The 27,125-nt window shown below is 33.8% G+C and overlaps 2 protein-coding genes across 4 annotated transcripts; both read right to left on the bottom strand.

Moving 5' to 3' along the window:
* Positions 1–1,652: 1,652 nt before the first annotated feature.
* Positions 1,653–3,086, bottom strand: LOC120777625 (box A-binding factor). Its single transcript, XM_040109079.1, has one exon. It carries the CDS (start codon positions 3,060–3,062, stop codon positions 1,992–1,994), a length of 1,071 nt encoding a protein of 356 aa, XP_039965013.1. The 5' UTR covers positions 3,063–3,086; the 3' UTR covers positions 1,653–1,991.
* On the bottom strand, positions 2,983–21,735 carry LOC120777621 (transcription factor GAGA). 3 transcript variants are annotated; one of them, XM_040109071.1, is made up of 8 exons: positions 21,713–21,735; positions 19,685–20,041; positions 13,222–13,458; positions 12,916–13,138; positions 12,407–12,742; positions 11,138–11,275; positions 8,975–9,465; positions 2,983–3,140 (listed from the first exon to the last, which is right to left on the bottom strand). In XM_040109071.1, the coding sequence occupies exons 2-8, from the start codon at positions 19,877–19,879 to the stop codon at positions 3,078–3,080; spliced, it is 1,683 nt and encodes a 560-aa protein (XP_039965005.1). In that variant the 5' UTR covers positions 19,880–20,041; positions 21,713–21,735; the 3' UTR covers positions 2,983–3,077. The 3 variants fall into 3 exon arrangements, with proteins under 3 accessions (XP_039965005.1, XP_039965004.1, XP_039965006.1); XM_040109070.1 differs by lacking the exon at positions 21,713–21,735 and adding an exon at positions 21,486–21,706; XM_040109072.1 differs by lacking the exon at positions 21,713–21,735 and adding an exon at positions 21,486–21,706 and having other exon boundaries at positions 3,018–3,094.
* Positions 21,736–27,125: the final 5,390 nt, after the last annotated feature.

Below are 27,125 nucleotides of genomic sequence, written 5' to 3'. Positions count from 1 at the left end.
AATTATAAAATATGTATGCTCTGGCAAAATGTGAAAATAATTTTCTATTTTTATGTTCCGCTACTTTTTTTATTTGGTAAAAACAGATTTAAAAAACTTAAAAAAAAAATAAAATTTTAAAAACATTATAGAAAATAAAATTATACGTATAAATAAAAATAAAATTAAATAGAAAACAAATTAAATTAATGGAAACAAATTAAATTAACTAAAAAAATAATAATTTTAAATCATTACAAAAATGTTAAAAGCATTAAAAAAAATACATATATATAACAAAATAATCACATTTTTTTAATTTTATTTATTTTTTTGAAGTCTTTCCCTTTTAACTTGATTTGTTTGATTTTAGTTTTAATCTTTTATTGTTTTTTAAGTAAAAAAAAATATAAAAAGCATTAAAAAAATAAAAGATATCAAAAAATATAAAAAAAATTTAAATGAGAAACAAAATAATCACATTTTTTAATTGAATTTCTTATTCAATCTTTTATATTTTTTAATGTCTTTAATATTTTTTTTTTTACTTAAAAAGGAGAACAAAAAATTAAAACTAAAAGCAAACAAAAAACAGAAATTAAAAAAAAAATAAAACAAAAACATTAAAAACTTCAATTTAAAAAACAATTGGTAGATGCTTTAAGTGAATCTTTAATGATAATTCTTTTTACGATGACTTCAAAATTTATTATGAATAGAATAACAAAAGTAACTGTTTCTTACATTCGAAAAATAAAATTAAACTTTGAAAAACGTTTCACATGACTGCCAGAGTAGGCCGGTTAAGTTATTAAATAATTTTTGTTTCATATTTTTATTTTATGATAATATTATATTTTATTAATTTTTCAATAAATCTTTTTTATTATAGGTATGTATTTTTATATATATTTTATATATACAAAGCATTTTTAGCTTGTTTGCTTAACTCTTTTGGCTTCTCTCTTAATTTTAGAAAATTTTGCTTGATATAATTTTAATATAAAATTTTTCTTAAATTAAAATTATGTTTTATTAATTATACTTATTTTATTTTGTTTTATTTTTTAAATATACCTACATTAACTTTTACTTACACTATTAAAAATGTGTAAATAAATTCTTTTTATGTTTATTTGCACTTAATATAATTTATTTAAATGTTTGATTTTTTAACTTTTTTAATTTCGCTCATATTTATATTTCTAAGTACGCACTATTTGGGATTAAAAATCGCACAACTCACTGGCAATTAAAGGATCTTATATAGACGTATGCATAATATGTTTATAACTATTTCTTAAATATGCTACAGACCGTTGAATTAATTATTATAAATATTAAAAAAAAAATTAAATTTTGCTTTGAAAAAGTTGTAGCTTATAACTTTAAAACTTTTTGCGAAGAACGCAATGAGTTAATAATGTGCTACACACTTTATTTTAAATTGTTTGCCTTTATTACTATTTATTTATATTTCGAAAGTATGAAAATTTTCTACAATAACTTAGCACTACATTACTTATTTTAGTGCGTAAAATTGGTACTATATATACTTGTATTTTTGTTACACCATAATATTTACAATATAATAATAAATGTCTGAAACTGCATTTTGCATGTAATAAATATTTTTGTTAACGTCTTTATATTATAAAAGTTCGAAGTCTCAACAACAATTTGAAAAAAAAATTAAATTGAATATTTTATTACAATTAAAAAATGTATGTGAAATATTTTTGTACAAAGACGGTGAGCCACCACCATTTATGCTTGTATTTACATATGTATGCAAGTATGTGATTTTTTTATACTAAAGATTGAAAAGTATATCAACTTGGAAACAGACATTCTTTTAGTATTTACAAAACCTCACTGTCATTACGAAATTATTGAAGTACTGCTGTCCTTATGCATATTTTGCATGATCTTTAAGTCAGCTGGCAAACGGAACTGCGCTCTTTTCAATCTGTCATTTCAGCGCATGCGCTCAATTGCCAACGACGTCACTTTCAGTTGAGATAAACTTCTTCGACTTGTTCGCCATCGCATTCCTGCTGATCCTGCACCTCCTGCAGCTGTTGCAAGTGGTGCTCCTCTACTTCCTCTTCGTCGTCATACTCGAGCAACTCCTCTTCGTGCGTCTGCTGTGACTGGCCATTGCCGCTGTGATGCTCTATGACGATCTGCTGATGTTGTTGCTGTTGATATTCATCTTGGTCCTGCAAGTCCAAGGGATCTAGCACCGTTGTTGTATTTTGCTGTTGTTGCTGCTGGTGTTGTTGCAATTGTCGATGCGTTAGCAGCTGATGATGTTGATGTGTTTGCTGCTGTTCAATTAATTCGTGTTGCTGCTGTTGATGTTGTTGGTGTTGCTGTTGCTGATGATGATGCAAATCGCTGTGCGCCGTCGTCGTGAAGACAAGCGGCGGCGGCGAACTACTGCTCACATGATGATGATGTTGTTGCTGCTGTTGTTGATGTTCTACCGTTTCTGTGGCAATGCTATGATTTCGTACAATATGACCGGCGGTCGATTTACCAGAGCGCGTCAGTGTTACCGTCACCTCAGAACCGAGGCCGGCAAATGACACGGGTGTGGCGGTGCTAACATTCGCATGCGTCGCTGCCGCCGCTCTGGCATGGAGGATTTTGCGCGTGGTGGTTGTGGTCGCGACACCACCGCTATTCGCTGTGGCGCTGCTAACCGTGTGCGCTTGCGTTTGCGTGTTGGGCGATGTGGCTGCCGATGCACTGGGCGACACATAGTTGATGAGCAGCACACGTTCACCGGTGGTTGTTTGTGCTGCATGGCCGCGCAAAATGCGCGTACGATGTGTGCCGCTGCCGGATGCGATCGGTTGGGCGCCAGTGGCAGCTGCGGCTATGGCGGCTAGGCCGCTAGAACCGCTGCTCTGCTGTTGATGGTGCTGCTGCTGCTGTTGTTGGGCACGACTGAGGCGTGTGGTGCTCACCACACTGCCGCTGATGGTGTTGCTGTTGTTACCGTTGCTGTTGCTGCTGCCGCCACCACTGCTCCCGCCTATCACGCCTATCCCGCCTCCTCCACTACCGCTGATCATATCGTTGGCTCATCATTACGTATTATTACCGCCTTTCAAAATGAAAACTTTCTTTACCAAAATGTTCTTATTGTTACCCTAGTTTGTTATATTATTTTTTCATTATTAATTGATGTTTTTTGTTTTTGGTAGTTCATTGTTAGATGTGATTGTATGCAAACATGTAATTTATTCGTTTTTTTTGTTTTTTGTTAAATTTGGTGAGATACGAGGCAGCCACAGTAAAAAAGAAAGAGAAGATAAGAATAAAATGCAAAGTTAATGAGATTAATGTTATATTCGGATGAGAAGTACATATGCAATAATTAGTCACGACTTTTTAATAATATATTGCAGCATATAACTGCTTCACCAATGACGCGAGTAATAACTTTTGGTATATGCTGGTCAATAAGTTATCAGTAGATTAGTTACAAGATCGATGGAGAGTGCATATGATTGCCCTATAGTATGCCTAAATGAAAATAAAACTAAGTAAAGTGTACTTTTTGAGGTTATCTAAATAACCTATATTATATAATATTACTAGCGGGTATTTGTATATAGTCTGCAAAGTAAATTTTACAACAAATAATTCTCGAAAGTATGGCCAATAAACTATAATTTATAGTACTGAGCATCAATTCACTAAACTCAACACAATACTTAAGCAAAGATTATTTAAATATAACCTCAGATATATAATGAAGGTTATGATTACAAAACGTGGAACATTAACAACGGATTTTTGAGGTCATGTAAGGAAAAAGTTATACCGGAAGTTGTCGCGACTTTAATACCAGCAATTCAAATTAATCAGAGAAAATTCAAATTATTAAAAAAATTAAATTTATAAAATAAAAAATAAAGTTAAATTGATTAAAAAAAAATTAAAATTAATTAAAAAAAATATAACTAATTAAAAAAACCAAATGAACAAATAAATATTAATATTAATAAAAAAATTAAAAATAAATTAAATTAATGAAAAAATTAATAAAAAATATTAAAATTAATCAAAAATATAATATTAATAACAGAAATTTTACTAAGAAAAAATTAAAAAAACCAATTTGACAAATAAATATTCATATTAATAAAAAAAAAATTAAAAAGAAATTAAATTAATGAAAAAACTAAAATAATACAAAAATTTAAGTTAATAAACAAAACATTAAAAGTAAAAAACAAATTTAAATTAATAAAAAATTCCAAAATCAATCAAAAATATAATATTAATAACAAAAATTTTACTAAAGAAAAAATTAAAAAAAACCAATTAAATATTCATATTATTATATGTATAAACTTAAAAGGAAATTAAATTAATGAAAAAATTAAAACTTATACAAAGATTTAAGTTAATAAACAAAACATTAAAAGTAAAAAAAATTTAAATTAATAAAAAATATTATAATTAATCAAAAATATAATATTAATAACAAAAATTTTACTAAAGAAAAAATTAAAAATTAAAAAAACTAATCAAAAAATCCGAAAAAACTAATTCTAATAAAATATATTAAAACTAATAAAAAAACTTAAAAGAAATATAAAAAAATTAAAAACAAAAACAATTATTAAAACTAATAAAAAACTCAAATTCATATAAAAAAAATTAAATTAATAAAAAAATGAAATCAAAACATTAAAATTAATCAAATAGCAAATTAATAAAAAAATAAAGAAATATTGAAACTAATACAAACCTAAAAATAGTTAAAAAATTTAATGAACAAAAAATTAAAATCAATAAAAAAATAAAATTAACAAAAAAAATAATAAACCAAAAATGTAAATTTATACAAAAATAATAATAAAATAAATTAAATATTAAAATTAATGAAAAATCGAATTAATTTAAAAATGTTTAAATTAATAAAACTTAAAATTAATAAAAAAATATTAAACAAAAAATTAAAGTTATTAAAATAAATATAAAAAAAACTAAAATATCAAATTAAGAAAAAAAACCAATTCATAAAAAAACATTTAAATTAAAAGGCGTAAATTAATAAACAAATGAAAATAAAATTAATAAAAAAATATTCAATTAACAAAAAACAAATTATTCAAATTAATAAAAAAATAAAATAAGATTAATAAAAAAATTAATTATTGAATAAAACATAATTTTCCAAAGATTTTAAGGATAAATTACAAAATAATCGAGAAAATACATGTGCAACAATGTGAAAAATATTTTTTTTTTGTTTTTTGAAATCGGTACACTATATGTAGTAGAACATAACTGCACTGCGACCCTAGGGCCTCAAGTATTTCTTTTGAGCTTATTCATATGATGTTTAGTGCAAGCCCCACGCACTGCACAACCGTATACATATACACATACAGATATGGAAACTAAAAAGTATTAAAAAAGCACCAAAACTCATACAAAGGTATTGCTGTAAGCATGCGCTTATTGCAAGCCATTACTTCATTCATACAAGTACATACAAATACGGCATGCAATGTTAATTACAGACAGTTAAGCCACATACAATTATTACAAAAAACACACACACATATTAGCATACTTATAGTAAGAAGTATATTAACGAAAACCAACGCCGCCAAAAATTATATTGTACACAAAAAAGGAAATGTAAGTAACAAAAGCAAGGTATACACATAACACAAAATTACATACATACATACAAATATAAAATAAAGCATACAATTAAACACAAATGTACAAAAAACGAAGCAATGTAGTTAAACGAAGTGGGATTTGGCAGGGTTCATTGAAAAAAAAATTAAATTCAAAAATTAGTATTTTTTGTTGGTTTTCAAAAATTGTTTTTTTATTATTTTTAATTCATAATTTGCTAACCAAAACAAAGAAATCAAATTAATAATTACAAGCTAATGACTAAATGAAATTATAAGAATAAGTAAGAAAAATAGGTGTAGATAGTAACTGTATGTTCTTTTAATGCTGTGCAAAATTTATGCTTTTCGATAGGCATAGGTTATTTCAGTTGTTTAGGCGTAAATATCGGAAAATTTTAAAATAAATATGGATTTTTGGAATTAAGATGGAAAATTTTTAATTAATAATTGTCTTTTAAGAAAATTTATACTGAAATTTTATAATTATAATTTTTTTTTAAGAAAACTTTTATTAAATAGTTTTTATTTTATTTTTATTAAAAATTTTCTTAATATTTTTTATGAATATTAATTTTTTTTCCGATCTTTTTTTGTTGATTGAATAAAAAAAATAAATTAGTAAAAAATTCAAATCAACAAAAAGGTAAAATTAATAAAATAATCAAATTATTACAAAAAACTATTTTGACATAAATTTTTCATTAAAAAAAGTTATCAATAGAAAAAAATTAATAAAATAATCAAATTACAAAAAATCAAAATTAAAAAAATTTCTTTAAAGAAGAAGAAGAATTCCTGATAAAAAGTTAAAAATTATATTAATTTAAAATGTTTAAGACGAAAATATGTATATTGATAAAAACTTTTATTAAAATTTTTTTTAAGAAATCTTTTTTAATTTAAACAAAAAAAAATTTAATACATATTTTAATATTTAAATATTTTTTTATTAAACATTTTAAATTAATAAAATAAAACGAAATATTAATTAGTAAAAAATTCAAAACAACAAAAAAATTCAAATTAATAAAATATGTAAGTCAAATTACAGCAATCAATTGTATTGCAAAAATTAAAATGAACACAATTTTTTTTAAAGAAAATTCCTGAGAAAAAGTTAAAACATAAATTAATTTAAATTTTTAATAAGAAAATATATTGATTAAAATTTTTATAAAATTTTTTTTGTATTTTTTAAAGAATTTTTTTAAGGATTTTTTTTCTAATTTTTTTTTTTTAAAGAAAATTTTAATCAAACAATTTTTTGTTTGGCAAAAGTTATAAACTAATATATATGTATGTATGTACATACATATATTTGACCTGGTCTACGAAAAGGGGGCTTAGGTGTAAAAAAAAGGAGAACAATTAATGAGATAACGAGAAACTGACGATTATTTTTAACAGCTTTTCCCAGACAACTAGTTTTCGCACGTTAGCCCCCTTTTCGTAGACCAGGTCACATATGTATATATTTTTTATTTTTTAATAAAAATTTTAAATGAAAAATTAATTTTACGCATTACTAACCAATTTAATTTTGTATAAATAATATTAACCCAATTGATCAACCGCTTTTGGAAACTAACCCTTGAAAGCATAAACCTTGCACAGCTATGAACGTAAATTGTAAATTTCTATATCATATTTTCATAATTTGTTTGTATTCACTAAATTTTATAAAAATAAAAATAATATACAAATGTATTTTCTTTTTTTTTTGTTTTTGTTTCTTTTTTTTTTTGTTCAAAAATTCTAACAGTGTTGTGTGTACTAAACCATTGTTCATAACCATAATCAATATAATAATAAGTAATTTTTAAGTAAACAACCGTTATATGGTTGCAATAAATAAAAGTTAAAATTAATTTTAAATTTAAATATGTGGTAGGTAATAAGCGGAAATTTAAAGAAAATAAAAGTTTTTTATTTCAATTTACTGACTATTTTTGGGAAATAAAAAAATTAAAGTAATAGTTTTTTGCTTTTAAAGTAATAGTTTTGTTTTTTAATTTAAAATAATAATTGTTTAAATTCAAAATAATAGTTTTTTAAATTGGAAATAATAGTTTTTCTCTAAGTAGAAGGTTTTGTGTACCTAGTACCAACTTAATGCTACTTACAACCATTTCATTTTGTAAGATTTCTATATTACAAATACCAACTATGTATTATACATATGTTTAAATTTAAATGTTAAAGCAAACGAATTTTGTCAAAGCTAAGTTGTTCCATTATAATAACAGTTATCTAAATGTATATATAAGTGTATATCGTCACCTAAAATGCAAAATAACGTAACATCACTTTTCATAAGTCTGCAGGCGAAGGAAAAACGATATAATCGAAACCACTCATGTTGAAAAAAGTTTGAGTTTTGGTTATCTATTGGTTGCCTATTGGTTATGTATTGATTATATCTGACAACGGCAGCTGATGCCATTTGATGCTACACATATGTAATAAGATACATATATTCAATTTTGATTTTTTTAATGATACGTTGTTTTCAATTTAAGTGACGATATAGCATAAAATTACTTTAAAAAGTTAATGAATGCACGCAATAATATAGTAGCACAGGAAAATAAGGCAGCAAAATTTAGTAGAGTGCAATAACTTTGGATTTTCTTCACCTTTTCTACTTTAAATATTTTTTTTAGCGCAAAAATTGCTTTTTTCTTACAAATATATATGTATATATGCGGAAGTTGCAACAGCTTGGGGTAGCACACGCGCGCACTAATTATATAACTGCAGCTATTGTATAAATGTATTAGTTTATAATATATAAAGTTTTATAGTTAATTTGCTAATATTCATGTACATAATGTACTCATGTGTTTTTGGCTTAGTGTGGGGTTGTGGTTTGGTTTAAGTTGTGTGTGTGTTGTTGTTGTTTTAGCGGCAGAAAACATTCCTGAAGTAATTTCGCGGAATGTTGCCGAGTGGACAGTCCTTGGCCAGATAAAAAACTGTTTTGTGTGGGTCTGTTAAATTTTGTATGTGTGTGTTTGTACGTATGCATATGCTTGCGGTCACTTTGTAGCGTCGGTATAATAGGTAAGCTGGTCTAGAGACTGTTTTTGTTGCAGTTATTTGACACTGGTTTTGTGTTTGCATATAGCTTGGTATTGTTTGGTGTATAAAATATTTTGCTTTTATTTCTAAACTTTATTTCTAAAAGCCCCGCTAGAAATAACACTTTCGCAGCAGCGCATCCTTCTGCTGCTTAACATCATCTTCATCTTCAACATCATCATCAACATCCAAGCATCTTACAACTGTGAATGAGTTTGAAATTCATTCATATTCACCTGATTAATATTGCCCAGTATTTGATGGCCTTGCAGCGTTTGCACCTGCGCAATGGACAACGATGTTGTGCCGTCTGTATTTTCGGTTTGTGTTACGATTTGTCCGCCAGTTTGTTGTTGCTGCTGCTGTCCACCACCCGTTGTCGTAGCCGTTGTTATATTACCCGATTGATCGATGATTTGATGATGTTGTATTTGCTGTTGTTGCTGCGTCGTAGCCTGTTGCACCTGCACTTGTTGCACCTGCTGTTGTTGTTGCTGCTGTTGCTGGCCACCACCAGCGCCGGTCGTAGTGGTCACTGTCATGGTTTGCTGTCCTTGATTCTGCGCATCCGGATCCTTTTTCACCTGTACCGTATGTAATGTGTGTAGCGATTGTACCGATTGCACCTGTGGTATGGTGCTAACTGCTGTCGTGATCGTTGAAGTGCCAGCTGCATTGCTGGTGCCAGCGCCGGTGCTTGTGGTTATAACTTTTTTGCCGGTTGGTGCTGGTTATGGAGGGGAAATAATTTTTATGAATTAGTTGCTCTCAAGGAAATATAGAAGGTGGGCGCAATTAAATGCGGCGTTATTAGGCGCGGGGCGACAGAGATAGACAACGAGGTGGGGTATAAAAACAAAAAAAAAAATAGGCTGACATAGATTTTCAGCAGCAAAACACAAAACAAAACTAGTCTGGCATAATTTTCCAGCTGCTCTTGAAATTTGCATTTACAAATTTTAAATTTTACGGATTCTATTGAGATTTGTTGGCATTTCTATTATCCAAAATTTAAGGGTATCTTGCGCTTTTGTTGCAATTTGAACTAACAGCGGTTTGTTGAACTGTTTTTTGTTTCTTTTTGGTCATTAATATTAACAATTTTTAGCTAAAAACCGGTCGAGCTATAAAATCCAGTTTACAATAAATGCTGCAGTTTAACAGGAATGTCTTCTGGGTGTTGCGAACTTCGTGGCAAACTTAATATTTCCTGTTCAGGATATAAAAAATTCTTTCATGCTTTGAGCAAAGAGCTTTACAAATTTCATTAATCTATAAGTTACAATATTTCTTTAAACTGTGCTCAAACTATGCAAATACAAGTATTTTCTCTGTGTCAACAATAAAAAGTCCATAACGCACATTTCCTCGAGAGCAACGTTGTGTACAACTGAAAAAGTCTAACTACAGAATTAAATTAAAATTCAATTAATAATAGAAAATAAACTCAAGGCGTGTGTTATGTTTTTTGTTAACAATTATTTCCACTTTATTTAGCGCATAACTTTATGTATGTACATACATATATTTTGGAAAAATCGCCTTTTTTAATAAATTTAAAAAAATAAAAAGCAAATCCTTAGATATACATTAAAAATTAACATCAAATAATATATTGTCGTTTAAATAAATTCTAGTTTGTGTTTATACAAAAAAAAATGTTAAGGAAACAGAGCGTTAGATTGAACTTTTTATTGCTATTTTTTTTGTTTCATGTTAGAAAATACTGCATATTAACGTAGAGTATGTATATTTTTTTTTATTTGAAACAAAGTAAATTTGCGCAAAGCGTTTATGCTTAATGATTCTGTCGCTTTATGACTAACCATTCGATATTTTGCTGAGTAACCGTTATTGTTGTGTTGTACATAACAATGATATGAGCATACAGCTGTACAATGTCATTTGTTAACTTGTTGAGAAAGCCTTGAGAAGCGTGGGGAATGCATAATAAAATCAACACTATTATTAACATTTTCTTTACAAATCTTACTTATGTACGCGAAACGACCTAAATTATTTTCAAATCAAATTTAAACAGCTTAATGCCTATTTTTACTGCTAAATAATTATCAATTTTTGTGTGTTTTACGAGCCGAACACCTCTTCGCTAACAAAATGTATGACATTTTGTAAGGACGTGCCGCTGCTGCTCGTAGCGGTATTCGCTTGTTCCTGCTTTAGCGTGGTCATGTGCGTAACGGTCGCACCGCCCGCACTATTGCCATGCGTTACAATTATGGGCGCATTCGAGGATGTTGCAGCAACTGTGGTGACATTGCCAGCAACGGTTTGATAACTATCGCCCGCCGTCGCTGTTATCTCACTCACATTTGACGCTATAACGCTGTCTGTCTCTGCCGTCGTGTTTAATTCCGTGTCATTACCACCAGACTTACTTTTCTTTTCCTTCTTTACGCCGGGTTTGGCGAAATGCCGTAATTCCAAATGGCGTCGCAAGTTACGTGACTGTCGGATAACTGCATAACATATGGGACAAGTGGCCGGTTGTTCCGATTGTGAGCGTGAACGGGATTCTGTAAAGGAAGTAACGAAAAATTTGCATAAAGCTTTGTTTTGATTGAAAAATATATAATGCTAGCAATATTAATAACAATAAATATTTAAAATGAATTTAAATGTAAAGATAACGGTAAAAAAGGAAAAACATTAATTTCGTTATGCCGAAGCTATAATAGCCCACTGGAATAAAAAAAAACTGTACGAGAAGTTGATTTTAATCGGTCAGTTTGTAGGGCATATAGCTAGTCAACCTATCTGAACAATTTTTCCGAGATTGCATTGTTGGCTTAGATAACAATATGTGTGACCTGGTCTACGGAAAGGGGGCTTAGGTGTCAAAAAATTAATCAATTGATGAGAAACTGACGAAACGAGTTGTTTATTTTTAACAGCTGTTTCCCAGAAAACTAGTTTTCGCACATTAGCTCCCTTTTCGTAGACCTGGTCACATATGCCGAATTTCGTGAAGATATCTCGTCAAATAAAAAAGTTTTCCCACAAGCACTTGAATCTGATTGCTCAATTTATATAGTAGCCATATGCTATAGTGCCCCAATCTTCATAATTTCTTCGGAGATAACGCTATTGCCTTAGATAACCATAAGTGCCGAATTTCGTGAAGATATCTCGTCAAATAAAAAAGTTTTCCCACAAGCACTTGATTCTGATTGCTCAGTTCATATAGTAGCCATATGCTATAGTGGTCCGATTTCTTCGGAGATTACGCTATTGCCTTAGATAACAATGCATGCCAAATTTCGTGAAGATATCTTGTCAAATAAAAAAGTTTTCCATACTAAGACTTGATTCCGACAGGTCAATTTGTATGACAGCTATCAGTTATATTGTTCCGATATCAGCAGTACCGACAAATGAGCAGGGTTTTTGGGAAAAAAGGACGTGTGCCAAACTTTGTATAGATATCTTATAAAACTGAGGTTCTAGTTCATGTATATACCCACAGACAGATGGGAATAGTTAAATCAATGCAACTCATCGCACTGACTATTTACTTAAGTTTTATTGGGTCCCCGACGTTTACTTCTGGATGCTACAGACGTCGTTGCAAACTTAATATGCCCTGTTCAGACTCGAAACACTATGTTCAGACTCTAAACATTCATGGTGAAATTGCATTAACTCACCACTCTTGGTGCGTTTAACTGTTTTCGTGCTGCTTGCTGGGGTTGTGCCGCCGGTGCTAACATCGCTAGTATTAACTGTTGATATCGGTGTTACATTCGGGTCCATGGTCACAATTGTCTCTACCTTGCCCACTTCACTCTTGATATGCGGTGTAGAGGTTATTATCTGTGTCTCGTTGCCATTTTCAATGCTTTGTTGTTGTACCTGTATTTGTTGCTGTTGTTGCTGCTGCTGTTGTTGTTGCTGTTGTGTAGCTTGATGTACGACAGTAGTAGTGGTCGGTGCAGTAATGATCGTTTCCATACCCTCAACTTTAGCAACTTTTGGAGCGGACGCTGTAGAAATAAATAGAAATTTTGGAAATAAAGCCTAAGGTGAAACCAATCCTTTACATTTGCAATACGTATATTAATGCTAAGGACCAAAACTAGTCTAAACGTGGCTCAGAAGCCTAACAGATTAACCTAAACTAACTTAATTTGTTTAGTAAAACAAAAAAGCGGCTTACGTGACATCTTCTTAACACGCGGCTTGCGCTTGCGTGCGGGCAAGAATTGTTGAATAACATCCTTGGGCGATTCAGCGGTCACAATGGTCTGTTGTTGTCCGGCGGCGTTAGTGTGTGTAGTCGTTTGCAAGATCTGGCCAGCTTGGTGTATATCGTCGACGACATGTGCATGTACGGTTTGTTGTGGTGCGGTAGCAATGGTGGCAATCAGTGGGTCTTGGTCCTAAAAAAAAGCAAAAAAAAAACGACATCAGTGCACATACATAATTAACAAAGAAAGTTTCCACAAAATCGTTAACCACTTACATGGTGTTGTTGTGGTATCATATGCTGTAGTTGTATTGAATGCGTGGTGTAGTCATCTTTCGTAACGGTTTGCGGTGCCAGGCCCTGTATATTCAGGCATTGTGCGGCCTGCAATAGCGACGGCAATTGTGCGTGATCGACGCTAACTTCGCCGCGATAAACAAATTCCAACAACGCTTCCAGGTCGTTGGCATTGACGCCGGCCAACATCACTACCGGATGCTTGCATGGCGTATTCTAAAACAAACAAAAAAAAACAAAAAGAGAGAAGAAAAATAAAATAGCATTTCAAAGTGTTGATAAAAGGAGGTTATGAAGTGAAGGTGTGTTTGTTGGCGGCACAGCTGAGTTGATTTACATAAAAACGTAAACAGAGAAATTGCCTGGGAAGTTGGCTAAATGACCGACACTGCGTCTCATCTGTGGCTTGTCTATTTTAGCTCACCGTGCTGCAATGTCTCATATCCACACACCGCCCGCGCTCCCTCATTTTTCTCACGCTCCTTATGCTCTTTCACGCGCTAACAAATGCGCACACATGTGTACACCATACAAAACTCGTTTTGCGGACCCGCTGGCGGTCGTCAAAGACTTTTCCATTTAATCTTTATTTACTCAAAAGTATCTTTTTAGATGTCAGCATTATGCCTGCTCACCGGCGCTTCAAGAAGAATGCTTGCCTGCTGCTATTTCGCAGCTCCTGCTCTACTCGGGCACACTCACAAGTGCGGCCACAGTAACTGTCATCATGAATTGCTCAACAAAAACGTTAAAATTTCTTCTATGGAACGCAGAGCGTAAAGTCATTTTAGGGAGAAATTCATCGAATAAGCGAACGCGTTGCTCAGTGCAATGTTGTTGAAAATCCGGTGAAATCAACGACTTTGCTCCGCAAACTGTTAGTCGACTTTTATTGTAAATTTGTGCGCCATGCCCATGGCTACTTTCTCATCTGCCGCACAAAAAGCGGCTATTGAAATTGTTAGTTTGGAAAGTTTGTTGAAGTTGGAGAGTGTTTATGTAGTTTTTTTTTTTTGTTTTGTAAGAAAAAAGTGTAGTATAAAATGCAAATGTAAAAAATTAATCATAAGCTGGATTTTATATTGCGGGTAAAGAATAGCAAGACTTTTTTGAGTCAATTGAAGATATTAAACTATAATCGCTCCCCGCATTGAAGGCCATTCCGGAAATTTACTTTTTTTGAACTTTTTCGAGGATTAGAAAAAACCTTGACACAAGTTTTTTAGGAACAAGTGAGATTACTTTGAGCGGGACGTCATAGGTTTTGAAGAGTAAATAAGGAATTTTATAATTATGAACAGTCTTACTATTTTTTGCTCAGAGTAGTACATGAATTCATTAATTTAAAATTTAAAATCGAAGTTATCTATGTTTATTTGATTTTTATAAGCCACATAGCGTAAAATAAACATGCAGAGACTTTTTTAAACAACACGCAACTGGCACCTACGTATCTAAATCGATCAGTCTAACCAAAAGTTTGTTTACATTTGCTCACCTTTCTTTCAATACACTTTGGCCCCACTATATACGTATGTATGTATGGAATTGACAAATTTCTCTCAGCTTGACGTTGTTTATACCAGCAATTTTGGGTTACCAAAGTAATGATATTTAGCTATTTAACCAAATACAGAATCTTCAGCTCTGCCGCCAATCTCTGAGCGAATGAGCGCGCTCTATTTTAAAACTCACAATTCAATTGCGAATATAGTTTGAGTTGTTTGGTCAATATTTTATCAGTATATAGACCTGACCTGATAATAAATATAACCATGCGACGCGTGGAGAAAGTAGAGCGCATTGTTTTCACTGCTCATATCACTACTAACAGCATATTTTTTTCTGTTTATTCTCAGAGCGCACTTAGAATGGGAGGACTTTTGTGTTGAGGGTTGCAAGCCTCATACGGAGGTGGTACTCGTAGTATTTAGAGATGCACACATACATAATTTTTTTGATGCTGTTTAACGCTCACCCTACAACAGCTTTATTGTCAATTGGAGCATATTTTAATACTCAGCGCAATACAGTGAGTAAAAATTAACTAAAGTGGCAGAGCGCTACGAAGTGTCTGCACGCAGGAAATCACTTGTTTTATCCGATAACAAAGTGAGTTGTTATTGAACGTTTGGTTTCGACAAGTGACATTGCCGGTCTCTATATTTTATACCTGTCTGTCTCAGAACTCTTTTGATTTTTTATGCTCTACTGCAAAGTGGCAATAACGGAGAATAAATCTAAGTGAGAGTTGGAAATGGTTGCATATTCTTCAAAACTGTTGAAGTGGTTGCTCGTGTTTTTAAAAGTATGAAAGTTGTATGTAAATACTATTTGTAGAGCAGTGTTTTTATATTTTTGAACAGAAACAGCTGATTGATTTTTAATATTTATTTATGGCTATGGGCTTGCCACTTGGAGTTTAAGGCGGGATAATTTAAATTTTTTTTCGATTTTTCAAAGCCCATCAAAACTTCGAAATACTGCACCGAACGGTTTGGACGCTATTTCTATACATAATTTCCGAGGTAACACTGGAGAGTTATTTTCAAACAAAGAAAAGCATTGTTTTCAAAGTGTCCAAAAAATAATGAATTGGAATTTCTAAAAACCCTCTCGCTCAGTGTTATCTGGGAAAAACTATTATCTAACGAATGAACTGTGTTTTTTACATTTCGATAAATACAAGTTCGAATAATTGCTGCCATTGCCGTATTTTTTGACTATTTATTCGTAAAAAATTTGACTAACATTCTTTGAGTATGTTGTTGTTGTTGTCATAGCGTCAAGATACTGCCAATTTGACAGTCCTTGACCCGATAAAAATCCGTGTCCGTTCCAGTTACGTAAATTCAACCTGTCGTGGGAACGGATTCTTTGAATACTTTATGGTAATGTACCGTTAGTTGTAAAGAGATTTTAACTAAGTCGTCAAAAATATCAGAAAAACACAAATAATTCACAAAAAAATAAAAAAAACATTGACTTTGGGCATTTTTAGCTACAGAAAGTAGAACAATATGGGTAGACTACATGTATGTATGTATGTATATTAATGGATTAACTAAAAGAGAAAAAAGAAAAAAAAAAACAAGCGCAAATATTGTAAAATGATTTTGAAGTGGAAATGCCGCTCAACGCGAGATATTCCTACAAATTTATACAAAGAGTTGCCTATATGTATGTATCTAAATATCTGCTTTCGTGTCTTGCCAAGCAAGTAGACATGAGGAGATACATTAGAGGGGGAAATCAACACAAATATAAGCATTTGGACCATGCAATATCCAATATATCGGGTGATTTTTTAAGAGCTTGATAGCTTTTTTTTAAAAAAAAACGCATAAAATTTGCAAAATCTCATCGGTTCTTTATTTGAAACGTTAGATTGGTTCATGACATTTACTTTTTGAAGATAATTTCTTTAAATGTTGACCGCGGCTGCGTCTTAGGTGGTCCATTCGGAAAGTCCAATTTTGGGCAACTTTTTCGAGCATTTCGGCCGGAATAGCCCGAATTTCTTCGGAAATGTTGTCTTCCAAAGCTGGAATAGTTGCTGGCTTATTTCTGTAGACTTTAGACTTGACGTAGCCCACAAAAAATAGTCTAAAGGCGTTAAATCGCATGATCTTGGTGGCCAACTTACGGGTCCATTTCTTGAGATGAATTGTTCTCCGAAGTTTTCCCTCAAAATGGCCATAGAATCGCGAGCTGTGTGGCATGTAGCGCCATCTTGTTGAAACCACATGTCAACCAAGTTCAGTTCTTCCATTTTTGGCAACAAAAGTTTGTTAGCATCGAACGATAGCGATCGCCATTCACCGTAACGTTGCGTCCAACAGCATCTTTGAAAAAATACGGTCCAATGATTCCACCAGCGTACAAACCACACCAAACAGTGCATTTTTCGGAATGCATGGGCAGTTCTTGAACGGCTTCTGGTTGCTCTTCACCTCAAATGCGGCAATTTTGCTTATCTACGTAGCCATTCAACCAGAAATGAGCCTCACCGCTGAACAAAATTTGTCGATAAAAAAGCGGATTTTCTGCCAACTTTTCTAGGGCCCATTCACTGAAAATTCGACGTTGTGGCAGATCGTTCGGCTTCAGTTCTTGCACGAGCTGTATTTTATACGGTTTTACACCAAGATCTTTGCGTAAAATCTTCCATGTGGTCGAATAACACAAACCCAATTGCTGCGAACGGCGACGAATCGACATTTCACGGTCTTCAGCCACACTCTCAGAAACAGACGCAATATTCTCTTCTGTACGCATTCGTGTGGTTGGTTTAATGTCCAATAAAGTAAACTGAGTGCGAAACTTGGTCACAATCGCATTAATTGTTTGCTCACTTGGTCGATTATGTAGACCATAAATCGGACGTAAAGCGCGAAACACATTTCGAACCGAACACTGATTTTGGTAATAAAATTCAATGATTTGCAAGCGTTGCTCGTTAGTAAGTCTATTCATGATGAAATGTCAAAGCATACTGAGCATCTTTCTCTTTGACACCATGTCTGAAATCCCACGTGATCTGTCAAATACTAATGCATGAAAATCCTAACCTCAAAAAAATCACCCGATACCTAAATGTTTTTGCAATGGAAATTTAACGAGTCACCCGAGCGCAACGAAGCACAATGACATGACGCGGCGCAGCACATAAAGCCGAAGCAAACATTAGCTGAACAATAAACGAAGCATGCGCAGTGTAGAGGACCATACCCCTGACAGCACACCGCTCTTCCGCAAGAGTTACTAAATACAAGAGCTACTTATGTGAAGGTTTTGTGCTCTTGTGTATGTGTGTGATGCACTCTTTTGTGCTCTCACTCTGACGCTTAGATTTCAGTGCTAGCAAATTGCGGTCGCTCACCGCTCTCACTCACTCGCAAAACTACTCGATATTCTTGCATATGTATGTATATACACACAGGTAGCGAATGAGCAGTGTGTGAACATTTCGATTGCGTGACTTTTACGACTTTGGCCGCAACGTACCACAAAATGAAACAATGTTGAGATACTTGTATATACTTATAATATATATTGTATACAGACACTTTTTTAAATTTAGAAATTGAAAATATATACATACATATGCAGACAGGGTATATAATACATAATTATTTTGGTGAAATTTATTACTAATTTATAATTAAATTTTTATTGCTCATTCTGATTCTGTTCTGTGTGGGCGGATTGTGTCCGCTAATTTTATTTTGTCTCATAGTTGCCGGCATAGCTCGTTTATGTGCCGCTCTGAGCCGAGTTCGTTGCCAAACGAAATTCGAGACAATCAAATTAATTGCAAGCGAGAATATAAAATGTGAATCTCGTTGAACTTGTTCAAGAGGCAACGTTGATGGTGTAATATTCATGTCACACACAGTGCATACGACACTTTCAGAGGGAGATATTTCCTCACTTGCCTCAATTACTAATATGAATCTTTAAAGGAAATCTCTAAAAATCTGCGTGGTAGAAAATTAAAGTGGTGCTCCGCTACTCATCATCTCTAACACCGTAGCCGTTGTTTGACACTCTAGACTGCCTGCCTCTTCCGCCTGCACACAACTCACGCGCACTCTTCAAAAGCTATTACATACAATTATAAATGTTGCCTGCTTGCTTTTGTACCTATAGAGATATACATACATATATAACCACTTCAAGAAAGGCATGGACTGGCAAACTCCTCTGCAGAACAAAAATCCGTAAAATACACTCCTCACTTTTCTCTATGTTCAAAGCATTGAGATGCATACTAGATTTTGAAGCTCATACAATATAGCATCGTTGCCATGTAAGCGCAGTCATTGTTGCCGGCTTAGCACAAGCAAGGGCAGAGGCCATGCCACCGGTCCTGATGGACAGCAAGTCTCTGGAGCGGCAAAATCTAGCAGCATGTAGAAAAGCGGAGCGCAAATTGCAAGTGATGGGTGCGGGTGAGTGTGCTGCACCACAACTATTTATGTATGAGTTTAGTTTGTGAGTTTAGTTGAGCATACAGAGAGATTCTTTGAACGCATCATATTGAGACTGAGGCCTAAAATGTATGCCAATTGTCAGATTTAAAAGACATCCACCTAGAATTAACCCATTTGAAAAATTATCTCTGTTTACAAACAAACTGATGTTAATTCATTGCTCTTTCTGTTTACTTTTTCATTTGGTTCGTGGGTTCTTGCGCGAATGGCCACATAGATCGACAGGTGTAAACTAAATTGTTTTTTTACATAATAAATATTAATTTTTTTTTCTTATGCAACATTTAATTTGGAAAGGAAAGATAATTTTAGCTAGCAATAATAAAAAAAAACTCAGGTACTCATTCTTACTATTTTGAACTGTGTATATATTTCCTGCATTTTATATATAAAATACCTTTGCATAATGTATGATGAATCAAGTTATATTTTTACAAAGTACTTACCTTTAACAGCTCCAATAAAAACGGTGACGCTGCACACAATACGATTTTATGCGCTGGAAAACTGCGCCCGCCAGCAGCTAAAGTGCAGTCCACCAAGTCGTTGTGACAACGTAAAAGTTGAATGGCCGTCACCAGTGACGAGCCATAGTCGCCCCACGTAAGGGAGTAAAGTGAGTTCATTGGCAATGCCATCATCGAGCCAACGTTACAACGGCGTTAAACGTCGTTGTCGCCGGGCACTTTGTCAATAAAAAAAAATAAAACGTAAGAAAAATTATGTTATTCCGTAGTCTACCTCCACTGGTAGCACACTAGTCCTCAACAAATTCAGCAATCCAAGTAGTTATGAATCTTAAACTGTAATTAGAGTAAAAATAAACGATGATAAAAACTTAAAATATTTTTTAAAGAAAACTATGCATAGGACTACATAATGCTACCCTAATTATCCATATAGTAAACCTAACAATACCCCACTAATGATAGGCCGAAACCTCACGGTTGCGCCTAACATTTGACTAACCCGCATAAAATTTTCCAACATTTTTTCTCTATTGCCGCAGAGCTTATGTTATGTATTTATTTTAATTTTTTCTCATTGTGTTGTTGTTGTATGTGTGGCGTAAACCGGAAAGCACCAAGTGAAATTTCAAAAGGCCTTAATTTTACCTCCGCCGTCCCTACTTGCTTCTCCTTATACAAATAACGTCGGCAATGCGCTGTACATCCACATGTCTCACTCGCTCTCATGCGCTCTGCCACGCTCGCTATTGACATGTTGGTAGGGGAAATTTGGACTTGAATTACACACGTAGACGGCGAAATCGTTGCTAACGACTCTCTCACACCCTCCCTGTCGCTCTTATTTAGAAACAGACTTGTTTAAGCAGTGACTACGAGACGACGAACGATCTACTGACAGACTTCCCCTCTGTCGTCGCTGCCCTGAATGTTTTGCTACTGCGCAATGCTCACGTCAACGCGAAGCACCACCGTACCAACCGTGTGTGGTTAAATTCATTCGCTCCGACTCGTAAAAAAATTACATTCGCGCTGAGCTGCACGACACACACACACACATACACGACGTTTGCCAACGTAATCAAGAGTCGAAATGTTAAACTTGTGCTCCCCTCATCTAAATTGTTGATTCAGCTTGTTATGTGAATGCGTGTGTATGCATGTGTGTGCTCCCAAATGGGTACGACTGATAGTGATATTTTGTGTGAAAATCAATTTTATGTAAATCCTCAAAATCATTAATATTAACGTCGTTCTTAAAGATATTTTAATAAAAAATAATCGTAAAATCAATGTCTAAATTCGAAGCAAGGCTTCGCCTTTGCTGAAGATAGTATGTATGCATGTGAGTTTGTACGTATATCCTTTCCTTTGCTATTGACGCAAAGCTTTGGGAGGTTTGGAGCCAAAAGCACTCACACTTGGCAGCCACAGTAACCGCACGAACAACACTGACAAACCATCGGTTAACAAATATTTTTCTCTGTATCACTTTTCTGAATACTCATACGGTCATAGCCACAAGCTGTACAGTTTGCACTACCGCCACGACACGAAATTCCAACTTTTCTCTAATAATGCGAAATTTTTGTTTAATTATTAATAAACCACCACTTTGTGCCCCCTTTCTTAACATTTCAAAAACTTAGCTTAAGTAGGAATACTTTATTTTAGCTGGCGTTTTTAAATTCTATGAAAAGGCTATAAAACAATCTTTCTAAATTTTAGAAGCACATATTCCATTTTTCCCCAATTTTTCATCACATTTTAATACACTCACTTGGTAAATAATAGCACCAAACAAAAAAAAAGAGGAAAACACTTGCGGATTATATCTCTGTTTTTAAAGTTTCCCGCTTTACAAAATCTATGAAAGAATCTTCTGAATTTATTTTTGTTCTCAGAGTGGGCACTAAAATGGATGAAAAATCTCACAGAGCAGTCAGCCAGTCAAAAAACTCTGCTTTTGCTGCTTCTGCTACTGCTTTCACTAATTTTGTTACTCACGACTTCTCGCCAACGTAGAAAATTTCTAACTAAAAATTTGAGTTCGATATTTTGTTGGCCACACTCGCACGCTCCACGATGCTCGGCGCTCGGCGCTCGCCTCATGTCGCTCGGCGTTCATGACAAAGCCGCGACGAAGACGACGAACTTCCCCACCGCTGTCGTTGCGCCGTCGCAGGCAGTCGGATGTTGACGTTGACAGCAACGGATAAGATTACCAGCTTAGCGCTATAATAAAATAGCGTATTTTATGCGCTAGAAATGTTTTTTTTAAACGAAAACTTTGGTTCAGCACATAAAGATATAATAGTAATAATAATATATTATTAAAAAATTATTAATTTAAGGGCCTTGTTTTCCTTGTTATAAAGAAATAACAGTTATGCGTTTATGAGTTTAAATATATTTAATATATATTTAGGAATTCCATATATATTAAAAGGCTTCGTAGTTTATACGTGTTACTGTTACATGGCAACCCTAAGGGCAAATCGCTATCTTGGCCAGTTTAACAATACACGTTTTTGTCTCTATACGGGGAAAATTACTCGTACATTGCTGTGCCAGCGCAGCTTGTTGTTTCTGCATTAATTGTGAGTATGCGTTTTGTAAATAGAGCAAGATGGCCGCTCTTCTCAAAGTACAGTTTTCTACCACATACAGTGAGAGCGTTACCAGATAGATAGTTAGATACTTTAGAGAGGAGAAAAACAAATAATTCCAATTAGAATTTAATAGTTCATTGAAATTTTCGATGAATGAATAGAAAGGTGCTGTTTAGAAACATCAATCTTGAAATAGAGATCACTCTGCTCACAGGCTCTTATATTTACATACATACATACATATGTGCATATGAATATAGAAAGGTATTTTTATACTGAAGCGCAGGTTCTGCGAAAGTTCGTAATCGATTTGCACTTGAACCTTATTACATAAGTAGGATTTCCCTTCCTACGACACCAACATATGCGTGTATGTATGTGTGAAAGTAAGTATAACTTCTATTAAGGTTCGAGCACATTATATAATATCAGCGCACGGGAAGTTGTATTTAATAAACTTTTGATAACTGAAGTGCCAAGCCACCGGGAACACCATATCTTCAACAGCAGCAGGGTGAAAGTCAGCACTGTATATTAATATTCGAAGACAAGCAAAAGGAACTGCGTCTCTCAAGATCATCTAAGCATAAGTATATGTATGTATTTCAGCTGCGTATCTTGTCCAAGAGCGCCCACGCAGTGAGTTTTCTGGTACATTATAGCAACTTAGCCTCGATGTACATACATACGTATGTCTAATGGATATGCAATCGACCTCGCTAGGGATAAATTCAGACCACTACTAACATTTTAAACTGGCCACTGCAAGCTGAAGAATCATTTACAGAACATGGTCCTAGCTTCACGCGTAAACTGCCGGTTCTGCGTCAGGGAGTCAGAAACACCAGAACACCTGCTAAATGACTGCACAGGAGTCTGCAGACGCAGGTTTAAGGCCCTTGGATCCATGTTTCCTTATAAGGAAGCAAAATATTGGACTTTGTCAATATGCTGGGGCTAGGTGAGCCTTTGTGATTCAGGAGAGGGCACAATATATCGAAGGACGCGGTGTATTGCTCGTTTATCAATCAATCAGATCAAATGGGTTGTTCTCTTAAGACTCCAAAAACGGTTTTGGAAAAATACTATACAATCGGAATAACGGTATAACGGTAACTGTAGTAAGTATAAAAGTGTATACATTATAACAAGTATTCATTGAAAATATATTGCTATTGAATGGCTGGCAGCACCAAGACTCCACTGCTAGTCGCCAATTTCCACCAATCGTACAAACAACAGTAAAACATATTCGAATACTACCAACAATCGGGTAAGCCCACAAATATACATATGTATGTATGTACATACTTAAACATATCTTATGCTTAGGTATACACATTCATACATACATACACTTGTGTGTAGATTTGTATGTAAAACCCGGTGATTGTCGTTTGCCGCTACTAAATGCCAACACTGCTAAAGCTACATAGCTAATCCCGCCAGCAACAACGTGAAGAGGGTAACAAATATCAACCATAACAAGTTGGGGTCTGCTCCAACAAGCTCACCGATTTCTTTTCACAATCAGCTAAACACGTACGCCAAAAACGAATGTTCTGTCTCATTCTCATGTGCGCTCGTGTGCCTCATATTGATGGGCAGTGTGGTGGGGTTATGGGGGCAGGCACCACATACGCACATATGTACATATGCAGGCATGGATCGAATTCATTATACACAGCGGTAATTGCGAGTGGCGAGTTCAGTTGAAATGTGGCCTCGAGCGCTTATAAAACACACATACTTACAATGCATGTACATACATATATATGTATGTATGTATGTATGTATGCGAGTGTGCGCATTTATAAATGGCTGAGGGAATGTACCGCCGTTGGAGACGAAATTTATTTATACAAGTTGCTTTTGAACATGCGAAAAGCTAATGCGAGAGTGGACGAACGAGTATCCATTCGGTGGGCATAATTAATATGAACGAGAAATATGTATATGCATGTTTGTTTGTGTGTTTGTATATTTTTACACATGCCTGTAGATAAGAAATGAACATATTAAAATAGTGTGTACTAAATGCTTCAACTATAAACGTTAAACGCATAAATTACCAACAATGCGTCTTCGACACGCACTCGTCACTAGAAAAGCGAAAAAAGTGCCTAATACAAAATAAAAGTTATTCAAAGGAAAATATAATCATGAATAATTAAAGTACTTGTTTTTTTTTCATTATGCATTATTATAAGTAAACGCAAATGGTTCTATTGATAGGTCTGTATATATGTATGTACATACATATGCATAGTTAAATAAGTGCATAATCACAACACAAATGCAACGAGTAGCAGGCACTTAAATTTTTAGAAAATAACAAACGCTTTAAGACATTCAAGGCATTGACGCAAGCAGACATATTAACGAGCCACTTCACTGGAGACGGTCTATTGCGCTTTTGCGTGGGTGTCGTGGCTGTGACTGTATGGCAAAATAAAGCACAAAGCCATTTTTGGCTATATCAAATGTTTGCAATTACATTTTCGTAAGGAATTTCACAATTTTTGCTCACAAACTAATCGTTGCATCTATTTTACGCACAGTCATGCCACAAACACCTGTTTCCCGCCTTAATCGACCAGCTTAAGGCGTATGCGTTGCGTTGCGTACATTTAAGATTTATATTAGCCGTGGCGTCGTGCGCTTTGTACCACTACTACTTTGGCACTCAGAAGCCAGAAAATTTCACGGTCCTCAATTGAAAGTGTTTTGTGTGTTTATAGACGACAGCGGCAATGCCGAACTCGCACTTGTTGTTATGGGAGCAATATTGCTGCGGAGCGGCCAACTAAGTGACAGAGAGTGGCGGGAATAAATACTACACCAAATGCACAATAATAGAGACAGGCCATCTCCGATTTCGTTGTCTGTCTGCCCGACTGCTGGCTGCCGGCTGCCTGCGTGCGCGTCAATTTAAGTCAATCCATAAAACTGAAAATACAAAAGTCCTATTGACAATGGCGCGTTCTCAAACTCATCTCTAGAGTGCTCCAGCCAGAGCAGGCTGAACAAATGTATGATTCTCCTGCGGCCTCTTGACATCTCAATCAAGAAAGTACTCACCGAAAAAAAAAACTGTTTTCATTTAGATAAAATAAAGTGGTGAGCAGAGGTGCAAGCGATTTTTTTTTGTTATTACTTTTACAGTTAAAATCAAAACAGAGAAAAATCTCAAATATGCTTATGAGTGTAATTATGTACAAGAGTGTAAGCGCTATGAATCGGTTACACACGAGTGTACGTATTTAAGCAAACACATAAATAATAGTATTTATATGCAGATTACAGAGGAATGCATTAATGTATGCAAACATACATACATACATATGTACATCTGTACTAAATTTCTCATATCAAAAACAGCTCAGAAACAACACCTTCGCCTACGTTGCTACAGCAAATAATTTATTAAAAATAATTTAAAAATTTGTTTTTCTGGAATAATACATACTTGTTAAAATAGAATTAGGCCACACACTGAAATTTATATAAATAGCCAGACGCGTGGGTGTTTTTATCAATTATACTGTGGAATCCACGAATGGCAGTACTGAAACTGTATTTTTAACTATATTTTGAAGAACAAATTTTTTGAGAATTAGTTACAAATTTCATTCCTTTCCATTTTACTCCAAGGTCCAATCAAGAAAAAATGTATAAAGAAGTTGAAACTATGAGAGATGATCATCTGATCAAATTAGACCCGGACTGACATAGAAAATTTTAATAGGGACCAGTGTTTTAACAGAAACTGTATTTTTTAACTGTTTTTACAACAACAGATTTTCGAGATTTTGATATAAATTTCATTCGACTACAAGGTCAAGGTCAAATCAAGAAAAATTTTATAAAGGAGATGAAACTAGACTGACAAAAAAAATGTTGCTTCTGCAAAAATTTGTAACTTGATTAACTTCTTCAGTGAAAAGGCATAACCACATACATATTTATTGTATATTAATAGTGGTACTTTTTAGTTGAAAATTTCTATTTCAAATGGACTAGTGCGTATTCGGAAAATGGTATTTTGAATTAGTTCTTATCAAAAAAGCATACAATTCTTCTTATTTTTATTTTTTCGAGAATTTTCGAAATTTAAGCATACAATATCCAGTCTCATACCACTGTACGTCAAGCTATTCACAGCCTAGCGAATGGTTCGCAGATTTTTCACTTCCACAACAAATCTCATTACTGAGTATCAAAGTATTTTAGCACCCGCCTACGTACATAAGTAGCAGATAGCACAGACCTATTTATGGCTCTGTCATACTCTTTGTGCTCTAGCCAGAGATAATAAATACAAAGGTATACAAAAGCAACAACAAAATACTAAAAACAAACCTACTATATATGAAGAGAATGGTCACGAGATTTTCTGCTGAAACTCTGCAAGAAACTTACCCAATCACTTTGAAAATGACATGTATACAGTTAGGTCGTGCATGTGTAAGAATATACCACGCTCTGCATTCATACATCTCCCTCGGAGTATGCTACGAGTAAAAGAAAAATTAAGTGAAAGCAACAATGCAGAAGTCGAAGAGCGAAATACATCAGCCATTGAAGCAAATCATGACCGAAACTCACCCTATCAACTAGATAAATGCAATTACTACCTACAAATACAACAAAAACTGTGCAGGTAGAGTCACTCAGTCACGCTCTGTCCGCTCCTTATTGCTCTGCAAGACGATACTCACGTGCATACCTACATCTCTGCATGCCATAGGTTGTGTTCTGACTTGGAAAGTGCAGCAAAGGCGGTTAAAAACCAAATTCGACGACAT

This window comes from Bactrocera tryoni, chromosome 5 (genome assembly GCF_016617805.1).
Source record: "Bactrocera tryoni isolate S06 chromosome 5, CSIRO_BtryS06_freeze2, whole genome shotgun sequence".
In the NCBI taxonomy this organism is placed as follows: domain Eukaryota; kingdom Metazoa; phylum Arthropoda; class Insecta; order Diptera; family Tephritidae; genus Bactrocera; species Bactrocera tryoni.
This window is presented reverse-complemented; position numbering and strand designations above follow the sequence as displayed.

Excerpts from the sequence above, each read along its gene's own strand:
- LOC120777621 (XM_040109071.1), bottom strand. The coding sequence starts at position 19,879 with ATGATGGCATTGCCAATGAACTCACTTTACTCCCTTACGTGGGGCGAC. Across the intron at positions 13,139-13,221 it reads TGATACCACAACAACACCAT|GACCAAGACCCACTGATTGC; the intron begins GTAAGTGGTTAA and ends GCTTTTTTTTAG. Across the intron at positions 3,141-8,974 it reads TACTGGGCAATATTAATCAG|GGTAACAATAAGAACATTTT; the intron begins GTGAATATGAAT and ends ATAACAAACTAG.
- LOC120777625 (XM_040109079.1), bottom strand. The coding sequence starts at position 3,062 with ATGATCAGCGGTAGTGGAGGAGGCGGGATAGGCGTGATAGGCGGGAGC.